Genomic DNA, 17,011 nt, shown 5'->3' with positions numbered 1-17,011 from the left:
CTCCCAACACCCCTGGGCGTGATTTCAAGGCTGGGACACGGGGGTGGGAGCAGGGAAGTCACAACTCTGCGCTGGAGCCTCAGGCACCATTAGGGAGTGGGCCTGTGCGCGGGGCTGGTGAGGCCGCACCTCAAATCCTGGGTTGGTTTGGGCCCCTCGCTGCAAGAAGGATATCGAGGGGCTAGGGCATGTCCGGAGAAGGGAATGGAGCTGGGGAAGGGGCTGGAGAACAAGTGTTATGAGAGACGGCTGAGGGACGTGGGGTTGTTTAGCCTCAAGAGAAGGACGTTGAGGGGAGACCTCATCACTCTCTGCTTAAAAGGAATCATAGAATTACAGAATGACGTGAGTTGGAAGAGATCCACAAGGATCGTCTAGTCCAACTTCTATCAATGCATAGGACACCCTCAAAAATTCGCACCATGTGGCTGAAGGCACTGGCCAAATGTTTCCTAAGTAATTGTCAGGCTCGGCGATTTAACTGCTTCCTTAGGGAGGTTGTAGCGAGGTGGGCGCTAGTCTCTTCGCCCAAGTAACAAGTGACAGGATGAGATGAAACGGCCTCGAGTTGGACCAGGGGAGGTTTAGATTAAATACTAGGATAAAATTCTTCACTGAAAGGGTTCTCAGCTACTGCACAGGCTGCCCAGGGAGGTGGTTGAGTCCCCATCCCTGGAGGGGCTTAAAAAACGAGCAGACAGTGTGCTTAGGGATCTGATTTAGGAGTGGACAGGTACGGTTGGACTCAATCTAGCTCATAGGTCTTCTCCAACCAAATAATTCCGTGACACCATGGCAGCCTGACCAAGCTGGAGGGACCAGGCCCCATCCTTGTCACCCTCCTCCGCAAATAGAAAGAAATAAAATAATCTCCTTTGCTGTGAGCAATCTGATTGAGTTTAAGATGCTCCTGCTCACCACAGAGAAGTTGGACTGGATGACCTTCATGGTCCCTTCTAACCCAAACCATTCTATGGTTATATGGTTAAATATATTGACTTTTTAGCAAAACTAACCTTGAATGGGCTCTGTGGGACAAATTTCAGATCAAGAATAGTCTGGTAAACAGAGTGAGCCAAGCAAGGATGTGATAATGGAGAAATACGAGGACAAATGACTTGACTTTAATACTTTATGAGGAAAATCCAGCAAAAGTTCATCAGTAAAGCACTGTGGAGTAACCTCTAGGGATCACATAAATACATTCACGGTTTGGGGATGCACGTGTGGTAAAAGATGGAGGTAGTATGATTGGTTATGAATATGCATGACTTTTCAGGAATTCTATGAGTATTTATCTATTTGTAGTATAAAAAATTGTGGGGTCTGTGTTTGGGGCTTTACACTTGAGTTTGGAAGGTCCTCCTGAGCGTCCAGAATTGGTGTAAACTCTGAATGAACAATGTCTTGGTGGTGTAGAGATGGGCTACTGCACACTGGGCAGCAGATCCATATTTTGGACAACACAGGCGTTGGTATCGTTCATGCTTAAGTAAAAGGAACTAAAGGACAGCACAGCCTTGGAAATAAGGACTTGGCTTTATAGCTTAGAGCTGTCTGTGATGAATAAGGGAAACCCCTGGGTAACTGAGACAATGCCAGCATCCTACAGCCCCTCTAACATGCCTTTGAAACCCTCACGGCATCATCTAGATCACAGAACAGTAACTACAGCAAGACTGACTCCAGGGAGATTTGGATCAATAGAGAAGCAACAGGAGTGTTGCAAAAATGTAGTCACTCTGCAAAGATTTGCAGTGATGAATAGTCAGTGGTGTGTGTGTTAGTGATCAGTCAAATTGGGTTGTACCTGGACATCAGAAGGGTCTAAGGACCCTGTGTGAAACCGCCTTCAGTTGCGCCAGTTTGGCTGGGAGGCTTCATATGCATGAATACATACTAACCCTTGTAATGATAATCTTTCTATCCTAGGCTCTCTCAGTCAGCTTGAGCCAGATACGCATTTTACACAGCATGTACCTGAGGAGAATTGCTTGTGCCCCTTCCCTGCTCCGTGCTGGGATTCAGCAGCACCCGCAGGGTTTAATTCGGTGGAAGCAATCAGGATGGTGCCATTATAAAGCCGTGATCTTCAATGCATGCGGAGTGCTCCTCCCATCCCCTTACAAGACAGCCACAGGTGTGTATTCTCATTTCTTATTTGCTCCTCTAGTTTCTGTGCATAGAGGGAAAGTAAATTCCTGGTGTCCCTGTCAGCTGCCTCTGGTTCTGCTAAGATATTCAAGAACTAGCGGTGATGACAAGGTGATGGTGCCCCATTGTGCCATGAGAAGTACTAGAACTGACAGCAACCAGCAACTGCTTTGACAGCTCCAGATCAGATCTAGAACCCACCTGATAGTGAAACTGTCCTGTAATGACATCAGCGGCTGCCACCCAGTGTTGGTCCTGTCCTTCGGGACACTAAGAGTTCTGTGTTTTCACCCCAAGGGTATCACACCAAACCCAGAGGTGAGGTGTTTCGATTGGGGAAGTGCCCAAACTTCTTGCTGTGTCTAGGTAAATCATCCCAGGCGAGCAGGTTGGTTCTCATGAGTGCTGGTCAATGTATCAGACTTCAGAGGGATTCCAAGCTCATTTCCCAGCTCTGATGATGTCGTACATGCTCTCTCCTGGCTTTCTTACTTTCTCTATGTAGACTGGGAGGCCCGGAATTGTATTCCAGCCGGCACCATCCAGCAAGCTGTACTCTCTGGAGGGGAAAATAGTCTCTCTCTGAAGTACACAAGAGGAGAGCTGACAGCTGTGGAGTTTTTGCAGGAATTGGGACAGCAGTGCTTTGAGATTGTAAGCCAACTCCCCCTCCTCTCTTTGTACTTCCTGACTGCAGGGAAATGGGATCCTGCAATGTGGTGGCTCAGTGAGGAAAGAGGAGCTTATAAAAGAATTCCTTTGGCAGAAGGGTTTGGATTTACCGTCTAGGAAGCATTGCTGTCTGATCAAGGTGGACTTTTCACTGCTATCGCCATTCTAGCACCCAGGCGGGATGGTCAGCTGAATTTGCCTTCACTTCCACCATCCTCCTCCTGCATATTTCATAGCTTTTTCTATTTCAAGACACCTCTAGGGTCAGCCAAGATGAGAAGTCAGAGAGTCAGAGATCAACTAAAAGCCTTTGCTGCCAGTTCATGCATGGACGTGCTCGGTGGAGGGAGGCCATGGTCTCCCCAGAGGGTTCTTAAGATGAGTAGAAGCCCCTCCACCACAGTTCCAGGAACACAGAGCATGGATCTGCTTTTGAATACAAAATTTTGGTTTTTTGAAACAACTCATTCTAAAATGCAAGTTCCTTTCCTGCCTGCTGAATAGTAGAGCAGTATTTATCTTAACCTGCCTTGATTCCATGGCAGCCATGGTCCTAGTGCATTTCTCTTTCCCCACATCAGCCCTTCATCTCTGCTGCTGCTTCTGTAGAATTATAAACATGAGAAGGCTTGTTTATTTGCTTTAAGCAATTTAGCTGAGAGATTTACTGACTGTCTTCTGCTGCCAAAGGAAGTAGGAAAGCAAGATAAGATGATCAGGCAACCTACCTACCCAACCACTCTTATTTTCCTCCCTGCTTAAAACCCATTTATGGCTAATTATCATTCTTGGGGGTTCCTCTGGTTTCTTAGGCAAACATCTGTGTTCCAGTGGACTCTTTTCTCTCGGACCTAATCAGAAATGAGATGATAAAACAGCTCCCCATAATGGCAGAAGCAGTACAGTGTATCCGTGCAGAAGGTCTGAAGACAGCTCTTCTAAGCAACAACTTCTGCCTGCTGAATGGAGAGAACTTTCTGCCCCTGGACCGAGAGCACTTTGATGTGGTAAGTCTGAATGGCTTCCCAAATGGATTTCTGTAGCTAGGTCTATAGAAAGCAACAACTAGAATTGTTTACATGCAGGTGCCAAATCGTACAAGAAGTGGATGTCATTACCCAGTGCCCCTGTCCTTACTCTTTTAAAGCCTGTTTTATTGCAGAGGATTGCAAAGCATCCCCTCTACTATAGAAAATCCCACTACCCCAGCATGCCAGTCTGTCTGAGCCGAGGAGCGGGCAAGAGACTCCTCTTACAGCGCACTTCTTTTCTGCAAATATGAAGCAGAAGAACAGCCACGAACCTCGAGGCTGATTTGAGTGGCTTCACTTGAACGGGAAGCTAAGAGGACTCACCTCAGCATGACAGAGAATTTTGATTTTGTGCACCTCAAGTCACATCTTTGAATTTCAGGAGTTTATTCATGGCTTATGTTTGGTTTATAGCCTTGATTGAGACAACAAAATACGTAAAGAAGAGTTGTATTGATACATGTAAAACCTGGGACTGTTTAAAGTCACATTGTCAACATTATGTCATTATTGACTTGCCTTTCTGTGCATTCTACTAGTGACACCAGTGCCTGTGGGGTTCTCTTAGTGGAATGATGCTCTGTTGTGATGCTCTGTGGTACCTTTCATCCCAGACTGTTTCAAAGCACTTCAATAACCATGGCCTATCCAGTGTCATCACTCACACCGTGTGGCTCTTCTGTAACAGCAGGCAACAGCACTGCACAGTAATTAGTGAAAAAAAAATGTAATTGAATGCGGTTTTCCATTAAGATTAGCTTTTATGTCAATCTAATAGATTCATTTCTATTCCTGGAGTGTCTTATCAGTGCAGGGGCAAAATATTGCTTGATTTTTTTATAGTTTTGAGGACAATGGGATTATTTGGAGACTGATTCAAGGTTTTTTGGATCCAAAGTCAGGCAGATGATTATGGTCAACATCTCTGCTACTGTGAAGATTGCTTTGGCATGGCTGATAGGTGCAATGGCCAGGACACTGCTTTTCTAGATCATTTGGAAGGTGGTGCAATTCAAAGGTTTTCTTGGACAGCATTGAGCAATTTGTTCAGTGCAGTCTGGAACACCCAGAGAGTCTCCCACATGGTGACATCTCATTGGATATCTTCCATCCAAAGACTGGCTGGTCCTGTTTAGTTTATTTGAGCTGACAGAGCCACAGCCAAGCAGTTGGCACCCACACAGTCACTTGAATCATGTCCTATCCAGCCCTGTCAGTCCTCTGTTTCCTATCCTTTATTTCACATTATTTAGGTTGTCAGTCTCTTTCCCACCCTCCCATCCTCCATCTCCAGCACTGCACAGATGTTTGTGGTCATGGGAGGCTCATGCATAATCCATTTGCTGTTGCCATAGTTGGTTGAATCTTACCGGGATGGAATGTGCAAGCCAGACCCTCGTATCTACAAGTTGTGCTTGGAGCGCTTGGGCGTTCAACCCCAGGAATCCATCTTCCTCGACAACAACAGCCAGAACCTAAAAGCAGCAGCCCAGCTTGGAATTAAAACAGTGAAGGTACAAAGCAATGCAACCAGGGCAGGCTTTGGGTCTGATTTTTAAGTCTAGAAGCTGTGTTTGACTTGAATGGCTCAGGATTTTCAGTCGCAGTGGCAGACCTATGTTGCCAAATCTTTTGTTTCAGCCTGTCCTCGTTTTTATAGGATGTGGTGGGGTTAAAGGGCAGGATTACTGGTAAAGTCTGCACTGACCTTTTTCGTTCATGGCTCTTAACCCTACAGCCAGTGTATCCTCGGAGAAGTGACTTCTCCTTTACAGACCTCAGTTCCCTTTTAGAAAAACAGCCCTAATTGTATGGTTGACACAACCGCATCTGTCTGATGTGAGAAAATAAGACATATTTAATACCCTTCTAGAAGCTCTGATGCTTCACGTGTCTGTCAGCTGGGGATGGACTGGTTAATCCCCAGGCTTCGGAGACCGTGAGCCCAGGGGGTTATTTTGGTGAGGGGGAAGGACAAGCATGGGACCAGTGGGAAGAGTGAACTCTGCTCCCCTGAACTGCACACAGGGAACTGCAGCTGTTAACGCAGCCCAACCTCACAGTGCCTTCCTCTCTCCTGCTTTTAGGTCGATGATCCAGAAGCAGCACTCAAAGAGCTGGAAACCTATCTGGGTTTTCCTTTGCAAGGCTTTGTTCCATATACTCGTTCAGTGAGACCAAGCATGGAAATCCCAAAAGATCATCTGCAAAAGTACCTTGAAAATGTTCTCAATGACCAGGCAAGAGGTATTGCATGCTTTTTGCTCTTCAGCCTGATAGCTTACGTATTCTGGAGCCATTGGCTCTTTCCATCAAATACCAGATGGATTGAAAAACAATGATAATGAAAGGTTTCTAATCCAAGCAGATGTTGCAGCTGTTCAGTGATCCATCACTGTTTCCCAGAAATGAGAAACAACATTTTAGGACTTCCTCACTGGGGAGGGGTTGAGCACAAGTTACCAAAGAGATGCCAGGGATATTCCTGGCCTGTGAGCCATCCATGAGCAATCACCATGCTCCCATGGGATTTGGGACACAGGAGCAAAAGGTGGGTTCCTGATTGCTGCAAGTGAGACCTCGGACTCAGGCACAGGAGGGGGAAGTAAAACCTGGAGAAGTGGTGAGAAATAATCCCAGCTCATGCTTCTGTCTGCTGACCCTCTGCTCTTAACTCTTCAGGCCCGCTAGTGTTACGGCAGTTTGGCCATGGACTGTCTACCCAGACCTATTCCATCAAGTTTGGAGATCGCTTGCTAGTGCTGAAGAAGGAGCCCTCTGCCAGCCTGCATCCCCCAGGCTCTGCTGTCAGAAGGGAATACAGGTGAGAAGGAGCTGTGCTCCTCAAGGCAGCTGACCAGGAAAGACTTGTAGAAGATCCCATACAATCCTGCCCTAGAGACATTATTCTATTCCAGCCTTGGCTTTTCTGTTCCACATCACACACACAGTTAGCACCTGCTTCCCACATTGTCCTCCCCTGTGTTTTGCACAGCTCTGTATCCCAGTCTGGTATCTGTCTGCTGCAGCTCGCGGGAGGCAGGGCTGCATTGAGAGCCAAGGCTGTGCAGCTGGCGGCGAGCATGCTGTTAGGAGCCTGTGAAAGCGCCCTCCCCACTCCTGCACTGCCACTCCTTCCAATCCCCAGAGCACACCACAGCTCATGTTGGGAGACACAGGATCCCACTGTCGCATCTGGCACTTTTGATGTGCTTCTTTCCCCTACCCCCAGCTTTGCTTTTTCAGCATGTTTAAAACTGAGCACAGGGCTCCCTTTTACGCTGTGTGTCTGCCTAGCAACAGTGCAGTTCTGGTATTGATTCCCTACTGCCATTCTGTGCTGACACGGCTCTCTGACTCACCCTGGCAGGATACTGAAGGCACTCTCTGAGGCCGGTGTTCCCGTTCCCACTGTACTTGCTCTCTGCGAGGATGGAAGGTAATCTTGTCCCTCAGCTTTCACTCTGTGCTTGTCATCTTCAGCCAGATTTCTCCAAAGATGAGGAGAGAAGAGGAGCCAGGCCTCACAGAGTGCACTGGTGTAATTAGTGTTTGCCCAGTCTCGGGCTAGAGAAGTCTCTAGAAGTTCAAAGGACAGTAACACTTTTATTTGGCTTGGTTTAGGTGTGTCCTTATTTTAGCAATTAACCAAAATGCTCTCTTCCTTTGAAAAGCTGCTATAAAACAACATTGTTGGGCTTCCTGCTGACTCAATATTTTCAAGTTTCCAATAAGGAGGTGATTTTTCTAACTGCCAGTCCCTAGACTTGCCTCAGGGTCTACAGCCGTGATAGCAGCACGTCTGCAACCAGGACACCCTGTCTAGCCTGCAGTCAGCACAGCTACGCTCAGATCACTGCTGGCTGCAGTAATAAAGTCTCTGCACTGCAGTTAAACGTGTGTCCACCGTTTGTGATGTCTGTGTGCAGTCTGACAGCTTGGCTCTAGAGCCTGCGGCAGGGCACGCAGAGAGGTGGCTGGTGCTGTAGCCTGGTCCCAAGCTCAGCTTCCTGGGGCTGCAGGGAGCAGGACTCATCATGTCACAGCCGTGTGCTGCAGGCTGGCAGCCTGATGTGGGCTTGAACCCAGGCCACAGCTGGCTGTGAGTGCTCAGCTGCTGTTGAGGCTGCTCTTACTTCCACCCAAGGGAGGCCTGGGGGCATGTTCAAGGTACAGGTGAGATTTGAGGGGTGGTAGCAGGATTAACCTCAGATCTGCTGGTTCTGCCTTGCTTCCCCAGCACCCTGGGCACCCCTTTCTATCTGATGGAGCACTGTGCTGGCCGTATCTACAGTGACGTCTCCCTTCCTGAGCTGCAGCCTCACCAGAGGAAGCCTATTTATGCTGCTATGAGTCAAGCCCTCTCCAAGATCCACAGTGTAGACCTCAGAGCAGCCACACTGGAAGACCTCAGGGAGCATGGTGAGAGAAGGCTACACATCATCCATCACTGTTTTCTTCTCCTGTGTATCAGCATTTCAAAGGATAGGCTCTGGTACAGGATTTGAGCCAAACCTGGAGGCAGTTGGGAAAATGAAGATGAGCAACAGGGTGTCTGGATCCCCAGGCATGGAGGGAGGGTGTGGAGGGCTGCTCCAGGTGCTCCAGGCCTCTGTTTACTGTGAGCAGTCTCCAGAACTTTCTGCCATGAGCAAGGGCTGCTCTGTCAGTGCAGGAGTAACTTGTTTGCTGCCACCTCTGACCATACTTCTTCAACTCCTCCAGTCTCTCTGCGAGGCTATCTCAGCTTCTCAGAACTGGTGAAGAAATTATGGTTTTGTCCAGGATTTGATTATTTCCACCTGAATACCAAATCCAGTGCCCAATTAAGAATATATTGGACAATTAAACTCTTGGAACTTAGCTTAGCTTTGCTGGACTGAGATCTGCTTGGCTGTTTGAACTTTTCTGCATGCACCTTTTATACTTCTCTTTTGAAGATTCTTTGTGCCCGTTCCTTTCCCTGAGAGCGTTTGTTCCCTTTTTGCAGGTAATTACATTCCGTGGCAAGTTGAGACCTGGTCAAAGCACTATCGAGCTATGGAAACTCATGTTATCCCAGCCATGGAGAGACTCATTGACTGGCTGCCTCTGCATTTTCCTGAATCTCAGAAGACAACAGTCGTGCATGGTGATTTCAGGTACTCCTTGGCTGACAGCACTGCCCTGGAGCAGAGAGAGGGAGAGAGTGTAAAGCAATATGCAGACTCCAAAGATGTGTTGAGTTGCGCTGGCACAGCAGCTTCAGAGCGGTGTGAAAGCTGAGCTCTGGGTCATGTTCAGCATGCCCCAGGTAATGAGACCTAGAGGGCCATAAACCCTTCACATCTGTCCCGAGAAACATGTATCAAGAACTCTGACTGGTGCTGTCTTGCACCTAGAGCTCTTGTATTTTTTCCATTGCCAGCCACCCAAACTCTTTAGGCACCAAATCGTTAGCAACATGTGCCAGAACTGATTTTTGAGTATTGCGGGAACAGTTGATGATCCTTCAGTGTTAGGCCAGAGTTTACAGCGATTGTGTGAAGAAACTGAAAAACCAGTGAGGCAGCAAGATTGGAATCAGACATCAGGAGCCCAGGCTTTCAGCTCCTGCCCCCAGTTTCCCTGCTCTTTTAAACTACCACAGATCAGCAGGCAGTTCATGTGTGACTGGAAGCTCGCATGCTCCCTGCACTCTGGCAGGATGGCTGCCCTCTCTGCTTCTTCCTCAGTAGGCTGCTGCCCTCTCCTGGGCCTCACAGTGTTGAAAGCTGGATTCTATGCATACTCCACAGCACATGGCAATTCAGGGCTTAGAGCTATTGTGTGCCTTTGAAATGATCAGAAGACCCGCCTGGACAGTAACTTACCTGCTTCACGTTTTGGCCAGCTTGTCCTGCAACATCTGTTAATGACCTGAAGTCCCGAATAATTTGGTTTCATTCTTGAAAGCACAATTCAGTTCATAATTAACCAGGAGTTCACTACTAAGTAATCACTGTCCTGCCTGACCTATGCTTGCAGGAATTAATCTTTCACTTGTGCAGCCCCCCTCAAAGGACTCAGTAATTTTTGAGAAGGATGAAGAGCACTGGAAAGCACCTACTGCTGCTGAGCACTGGGATTTTTTTCCCCTTCTTGAAACATTTCTGATCTCTTTTTCCCTCTGATACAGGATGGACCACCTGGTCTTTCATCCAGACAGGCCAGAAGTCCTTGCTGTCCTTGGCTGGAAGCTTTCAACTCTAGGAGATCCCATCTCTGATTTGGCGAATAACTGTATGGCCTACTTCCTGCCACCTCACTTTAATGCACTGAGAGGTACAGAGAGGGGCAAAGTCACATTTGACACACAGAGAAAAAACAGAGTTCAGAAACAGATTAGCTCCTGCCCAGGTAGCTCAGCTGACAGTTGCGCTCATTGGAAAAGGCTGTGGATCTTGTCCCATACTCCCTGCTCTGCCCTTTCTCCCCTTCATCCCCCCAGAGTGGAAGGGTCTTTCTGTGTGTGCAGCGATCGGTGCTTGTCTCCTGTCTGCCACCCGTCTGGCAGTGACGCTGCCACGTGCTGCCTGTCCTGGTTGGTGCTGTCACCCTGTACCCGGACCTTTGTTAGCGGTCGTGTCAGGAATGGCCCCAAAGACAGAAGGACCCTGTTTCACAGCTTGCAAAACTGTATTTAAAAATTAGTTTGCATTATTTTCCCTCTCACTTCAGCTGTAAAGCTGGGGAACTCTTTTGGGTGGAAAGCTTTGAACCAGGCCAGTGCAGAAGGGTTTGTCCACAAAGTTATACACTTGTTAAAAAGAACAATCTAGGGGTAAACAGGGAGGTAAATTACTCCATCATTAAGGAGGAAGATCCATCAGTCACTGCTTTCACAGTCTTACCCCAATGAAGAAAACTGCCCCCTATGCCTTTTGCCTACGTGGGCTGCTGCCAAACCCCCATTGTTATGTACAGAAATATCATGGCAGCAGTGCAGGTATTGGATGGGTGCAGGTGTCTCACTGCTTCACAGCTGCGTGGCTCTGCCACAAGCATCCCTAGAAAACTCTGAGCTCCTCAGCGCCTGCTGCTTCACTGTTGCCTCTTCACATCTTCCAGGCTTGAGGAAGTGTGATTTGGGGCACCTGGGCGTCCCCACAGCAGAGGAGTATTCCCAGATGTACTACAGCCACATGGGAGTGGAGCGCCCCGAGAACTGGAATTTCTACATGGCCTTTGCCTTTTTTCGACTGGCTGCAGTGCTGCAGGGACTCCACAAATGCTCTCTGGCAGGTGAGGATCCCAACCACACCCACCCTGTTCTGCACAGGCCTCCAGCCAGAGCGCAGACACACAAGCACCACCGGTGTGGGGAGAGCTCTCACACTGAACCAGGGCAGGTCCGACCGGCAGCATGTGCTGCCAGTTCAGGCACTTCTGGCTGCAATTCCTGAGTGCTCTGAAATTCTAGGTGCTAGAGCAGAGAGCGGTGTGTCTGGCAGTCTTGTGCTTTCAGCTCCAGTGTGAAGTAAGGGATCAGAATGAGAGAACTTGTTTCACCCTGGAGATGAGTGACCTGGGAGTAATTGTGCAGCGAGTTATTGCTGCATGTGGACAAGATGAATGAGAGTAGGGTGTCCTGTAGAGCACAGAGCTCCCTCCTTGCTCCAGCACAGGCTCTGGAAGGTGTGAGACTGCTATAACCTCTCAGCCCAGCTGCGTTTTGTAGTCAGGTTGTGTCCTGCAGACAGAAAAAAGGGCCAAAGTGGAGTGCACACAGTTCACTTCCCCAGTGGCTGTGTTTTGCTGGATGCGAGATCTGGTCTGTTCCTGTTTGTGGTGATTGGAGGTTGCTGTGCAGTCACTTTTCTCTCATAGGAGAACTGAGCAGAAGCCAGGTTTAAGAGCTCAGAGCTCTGTCCTACAGGTGGGGCTCTCAGACCTTCAAACTAAGCATTGCCTTCAAAAAGAGACTTCAAAAAGAAAGTAGGGAGATGGTGTGAACTCCCGGTGCACGCATCAGGTCTGGCCTGGGAGTCCTTGTTAGAGAAAAACAGGATGTTATTTTCACATTCCTTAGAGAACAGCCTTCTCAAGTCCTAATAGGCACATGGTGCTCTTTAGGATGTGACTGCATAACACAGAGCTCTCTCAAACGAAGGCGTCCTATTCTCTTGTCCCCAGGGAGGCCAGTCCCAGGTGAAAGCAGCCCGGAGGATGCAGAATTTGTGGCTGACCTGGCTTGGGAGTTCGCCATAAAAGAAGGATTCCGTGTGTTTGACAGCCTTCCTACCACAAAGCCTCTCGCACGACGACATTACAGCACCTGGGCCAGGCGAGGGCCGTTCCTTCGCAGGAGCTATGGTACCTGGCCATGTCCTGGGGCAGCTCCTGAGCCCAAAGTCTCCCTGGTCACTCCCCCCACCAGTCTCTTGGGGATAGTCCAGCATCTTGGCTGCAAGCTGGAAAAGATCATGGGTGTCCAGTGGAGTTTTTTGATTGCCCAGCCCACATGGGCCCCACATCCTCTTCTAGAACTGAAGGTGAGACATCTTCCTCCCTAAAGGAGCTTTGTTTTGCTGCACCTGCACCAGCGTGGGGGCTTGTGGCGTGCCCCTGAGAGCGCTTATTTTCCTGATCTCATCTGACAGTTGGCACTTCTAGAATCCAATGGCTTGTAGAAAGGGAGCCAGGTTCCCCTTGCTGGCTGCATTTGAGTAACAGAGTTCATATTCTGGGAAATGGTAATTTCAGAAGCTTGCTCTCCTTTCCAAGATGAGCAGATTAATGCCAGCCCAGCTGTGATTGCTGGTGCTGCTCCACCAAGGTCCTGCCACCAATGCCGATTGAATCTCCAGAGCTTGGCTGGGCTTGGGCTTTTCAACATCTGCCAGTACAGGGATTGCTCATTCCTTCCTCTTGGCAGGGCTCTGGAGCCTCGCTGCTGCCTCTGCGTGGGAAAGGCTAAGTTAAATCTCTTTGGAACAATCTCTCCTGGTGCTTCCTTGGTAGGCCCCTCAGACAGGGCAGAGAGCTGCTTGCACTTCCACAGCTTCATTTCCTCCTCTGTGTTCTCTTATCCTGCCCTCCCTAGCGGGGGCTGTTCCCACAGAGGTCCCCGTGATGTTGATAAGCCGAGCGTAATCAGCAGTACAGGCTCTGGGATTCCACTTGGACTTTGGCGCTGCCACCGTCCTGGGCTCTCCTTGCAGAGCAGGGGCTGCTGCAGCCTTGAGCCCTCAAAATGGGGAGACATTCATCATTCCTGGTCTGGTGGAGAGGAAGCAGAACCCAGGTCCCAAAGTGACTTGCCCACGGTCACCTGGTGGGTCAGTGGCAGAGATGGGAGTGGCATCAGGTTTCTTCCTCCTGCCAGTGCAAGGCCGATCAGGTCACTATGCAGGTATCAGGACACCTGTGTCCTTTGCCCAGGCTCTACAGACTGTCTGGTTTCTCTGTGCTTCTGCTCCCCAGTGCCGCTGGTGGCCACGGTGTGGCTCAGTGTGCCCATGGCTCTGGGATGGCTGATGTTGCAATCAGGTTTGCTGGGAGTGGTATCAAAAGTAATCATTTACAGAGTGTGTCATGAAAGCAAACATCCCTGTCCTTGGGTTGCTACCAAGATTGTATTCTTAATGTATTCTAGTGACATTATCAAGTTCTAGTGGCTTACTTAACTGCCCTTTCACTCCCCCAAAAATAAATCCCATCTGTTGTTCAGCCTTTCTGAAGCATTTCCTTGTGCTCTGGCAGAAACCAGCAAACCCCAGCATTTCAGGGTGCTCAGCAGCTGATCCCCTGAGAAGGTGGGAAAGAAAGGAAGGGAAGCAGCAGCTCTGGGTATCTGGAAGTGCTGAGATGAGCAGACCTTGCCCTTCTTCTGAACACTCATCTTCAGAGCTCAGAGAGAGTCACCAAGTCTCCAAATATCAGACTGCCATGCTCTGTTCCATGCCTTGGGCTTGTGGTAGAAACTGAGAACCAGAGACGCCCCTCTCCCTGTCCATCTCACTGTTCTTTCCCTTGGCATCATCCCTGCACTGTCAACCTTTGTTGTGGAAGCGTGTTGTGAAAGCCAGGGGAGGAGTCTTGCTGCCTGTGGCAGAAAGATAATGCAGTGGAGTGTTAATTGGCCAGGTAGTCCTGGCCTGGGACTGTCACAACACTCAAAAGCTGGGCAAGGGCCAAGGGAAAGGGCAAGCCTGCCTCACACCAGCAGGCACTGCTGGGGTGGAGGTTTGTCCCAGCGAGCCTGGCAGCGAGAGGCCCTTGGCTGAGGCTCTTGGCTCAACAGGGCAGCACCTTGGCTGGTCTTGCCACACTGGTCACAAAGGCTGCCCGTCTCCACAGTTCCCCAGGGAGATCCTCTCCAAGACTGCAGAGCAAAGCTCAGTTTCTCTCTCAGAGCGAGCAGAAGTGTGTCTGGCCAAAGCACCAGGCGCGCAGCTGCACTTCCAGAATGGAGCCCGGGAGGGAGCCAGGACCGGCCATGGGAGAGGGCCAGCACCCAGGCACGGGGTTGCAGGAGGGTATAACACCTCTCGTCTTCTTCCATCAGGCAGAGAGTGCCAGGACCAAAGCAGTGGCTCTGACGATGACTGTACGGGCCATGGATCAGGATAGTCAGGTGAACAGACACACGCACCCAACATTTGACCCTTCCATGGCCCAAATAAAGCAACACAGGGACACCTCCTTTCTGGGGCCTCCTCCACACCAGGAACGAGGCTTTGCAATCTGGGGACGGTGAGCATGAGGGGTGATTTGTCCTGTCTGTTGTGGGTTCCGGGTGGGGATATTTCCCCAGCACTGTGTTTCCTGGGGCATTTGGAAGGGGCTGGGGCATTTGCTACCATGCTTCCCTGGTCCTGCAGCCCCTTACTTGCCCTGCATGGGCTTTGATCTCACTCTCCCATAGGTCTGTGGAGCAGAGCATCACAGCAGCGCAGACCCCAGCCTAGTGCTTCACTTGGACCTGAGCCCCACATCTGGCTGAAGGTCCCGCGTGGTTGACAGAAAAGTGCTCTCCAAACCAGAGCTGAGCCACTGCCCACGGCGCTGAGGAGCCTTGCATGTGAGACTAAAGCAGCTTCTCTGGCATGGGAGAGGCTGTGCTAACAGCACCCTGGGGACTTCAGAATTTCAGTGGTGCTTGCTGTTATACCTGGGCTCAGTGCCTTAATTGCCAGGCTCAGTAGGTGTGGGGGAAATCCATCCCTGGATCATGAGGCTTCAGGCAGTCAATACCAGCCTAGAAGGGGGGAGAATTGGTCAGGAATAACTGGGTTGGGGTGTGAGACTTGGTTGTGGGAATAAAGAGAATGGAGCAGGGTGTCTCTCCCTCAGCACAACACCTCCAGCTGCATGCAGACTCTGGAAGGACTCCAGTCCGTGGTGGTGGGAATTGAATCAGGTTCTTGAGGACTCATGGCTTCAGGGGAGACTTCAGAGCTGGGAGGAACTGGGAGGACTCCATGGGATCTCTCTGGGTTTCTTTAGGGCTCAGAGAGGATGCAGGCTGCATCCATGGGGGCTTTCGGTGCTTCACAGAGGCCAGCAGCAAGGAGAGAACTGTGGGAACAAGCATGGGAATTCCCGGGTGCTTTACGTGTAGTCTGCTATTAATTCAATATTAAAGTGATCGACACACTTCTCCAGCTTCTCCAGTGTGGGTGCAGCCTCACAACCCACTTTCACAAGGCCACATCCACCTGCCTGGGGTCACCACCACATTCCTGCTCTCAGAGGAATGTGAGGTGCTGGCCGCTCAGCACCAGGACAATAGAGCTCCAGGGAACCTGAGTTTGGTTCCTCCCAGGCTCCAGGGTGAAATTCTGCCTCTCCTCCAGGCACTTGGCTCTGCTATGAAGCGGGAGGGAGCCTGTATCTGAGCCTGTATCTGCCCAGCCTGGACAGTTGGATGGTTTCTTAGCAGGCACCTGGCCTTTGCGCCTCCCACCGTCTCATCTTTCTCGTGGCCTCAATCCCAGGCAGCTGTGGCAGAGCTGAGAGTTTGAGGCTGAGAGCTGGGTCTGCCACGAAGGCATTTCCTCTGTTGCATGCGGTTTTAGTGCTGCTGGGTTTGTCTGCTAAGCCCCAGGGACGGGAAGGGTCCTGCTCAAGAGGAGCAAAAACATTAATACGGGGCTAATGCCCAACGTCATCAGTTGTCCATGCAGGTATCAGCAGAAGACACCCAGGACAGCATATGGGAGCTTAGCCCTGATCAAGGCTTGGCTGGAGCTCAGCTCTCAGATGTGCCCTGTGGAGATGCAGCCTGACCCGGTCCCTCTGGGAGACACGGTGCACACAGGCACGTCTCTAGGTCTCTAGGGGTAAAGCAGGTTTTTCTGGCACCACCTCAAAGTGTTCTAATGCATGCAGGTCTCCAATAAGAGGGAGAACGTTAAGGAAACGTTAGGAAGAAATTCTTCACGATGAGAGTGGGGAGACCCTGGACCAGGCTGCCCAGAGCAGGGGTGGCTGCCCCATCCCTGGAGGGGTTCAAGGCCAGGTTGGATGGGGCTTGGAGCCCCTGATCCAGTGGGAGGTGTCCCTGCCCATGGCAGGGGGGTGAAACTGGATGGGCTTTAAGGTCCCTTCTAGCTCAAATCATTCTATGATTTTATTCTGTGATAATGTGGTGGAACAAGTGTTCCTCTTGAGTGCCACCTCCTAAAAGGCTGCCCAGGACCCCTCTCTGGGGCACAGAAGGGAATCAGTCACCCTTCAGGGGACATGGGCGGCCAAGGACGAGGGAGGCTGAGATCCAGCACAAGAGGATTTATTTTCAGCTGATTTAGGAAATGTGGAGCCTAATCTGAGTCCCGCTGGATAACCTTGGGCAGCCGTTTTGCTTCTCTGGGTTTTGTGGTTCTCCCATGCAAAATGGGGCCAATATTCCCCTCCAGATAGAAATGCCCAGAGACCTGCAGATGCAGGAGCTACCACTGTGCTACCACCATGACTTTCAGCTGCCTGGGTCTTCCAGGACAGTGGGTTAGACTGTTTTCAAACTGACTTCTACAGCTTTTCTGGCCTCTTTAATAAACCAGAGCCGCCCACACCCGGTTCCCCTTCCCAGACCCCTCACCCAAGGAGCCGAGTGATGCTGTCAGATGCAGGTGATGGCCACAGGCTTATTCTGGAGGTTAACAACTCTTTACATTCTTGGTCTGTGGCTT

General features: G+C 50.2%; 1 protein-coding gene across 3 annotated transcripts; it reads left to right on the top strand.

Annotated features, from left to right (window-relative positions):
• Positions 1-1,022: 1,022 nt before the first annotated feature.
• Positions 1,023-15,470, top strand: ACAD10 (acyl-CoA dehydrogenase family member 10). 3 transcript variants are annotated; one of them, XM_069870733.1, is made up of 14 exons: positions 1,023-2,140; positions 2,660-2,808; positions 3,639-3,833; positions 5,213-5,371; positions 5,945-6,104; positions 6,540-6,681; positions 7,228-7,296; positions 8,098-8,279; positions 8,848-8,998; positions 10,015-10,160; positions 10,947-11,120; positions 12,012-12,370; positions 14,386-14,573; positions 14,746-15,470. In XM_069870733.1, the coding sequence occupies exons 1-14, from the start codon at positions 1,975-1,977 to the stop codon at positions 14,786-14,788; spliced, it is 2,283 nt and encodes a 760-aa protein (XP_069726834.1). In that variant the 5' UTR covers positions 1,023-1,974; the 3' UTR covers positions 14,789-15,470. The 3 variants fall into 3 exon arrangements, with proteins under 3 accessions (XP_069726834.1, XP_069726835.1, XP_069726836.1); XM_069870734.1 differs by having other exon boundaries at positions 1,024-2,140; positions 14,386-14,454; positions 14,746-15,469; XM_069870735.1 differs by lacking the exon at positions 14,386-14,573 and having other exon boundaries at positions 1,026-2,140; positions 14,746-15,468.
• Positions 15,471-17,011: the final 1,541 nt, after the last annotated feature.

The sequence above is a fragment of the Phaenicophaeus curvirostris genome, chromosome 17 (assembly GCF_032191515.1).
Source record: "Phaenicophaeus curvirostris isolate KB17595 chromosome 17, BPBGC_Pcur_1.0, whole genome shotgun sequence".
NCBI lineage: Eukaryota > Metazoa > Chordata > Aves > Cuculiformes > Cuculidae > Phaenicophaeus > Phaenicophaeus curvirostris.
The sequence above is the reverse complement of the archived record's forward strand: the minus strand, read 5'-3'. Positions and strand labels throughout refer to the sequence as shown.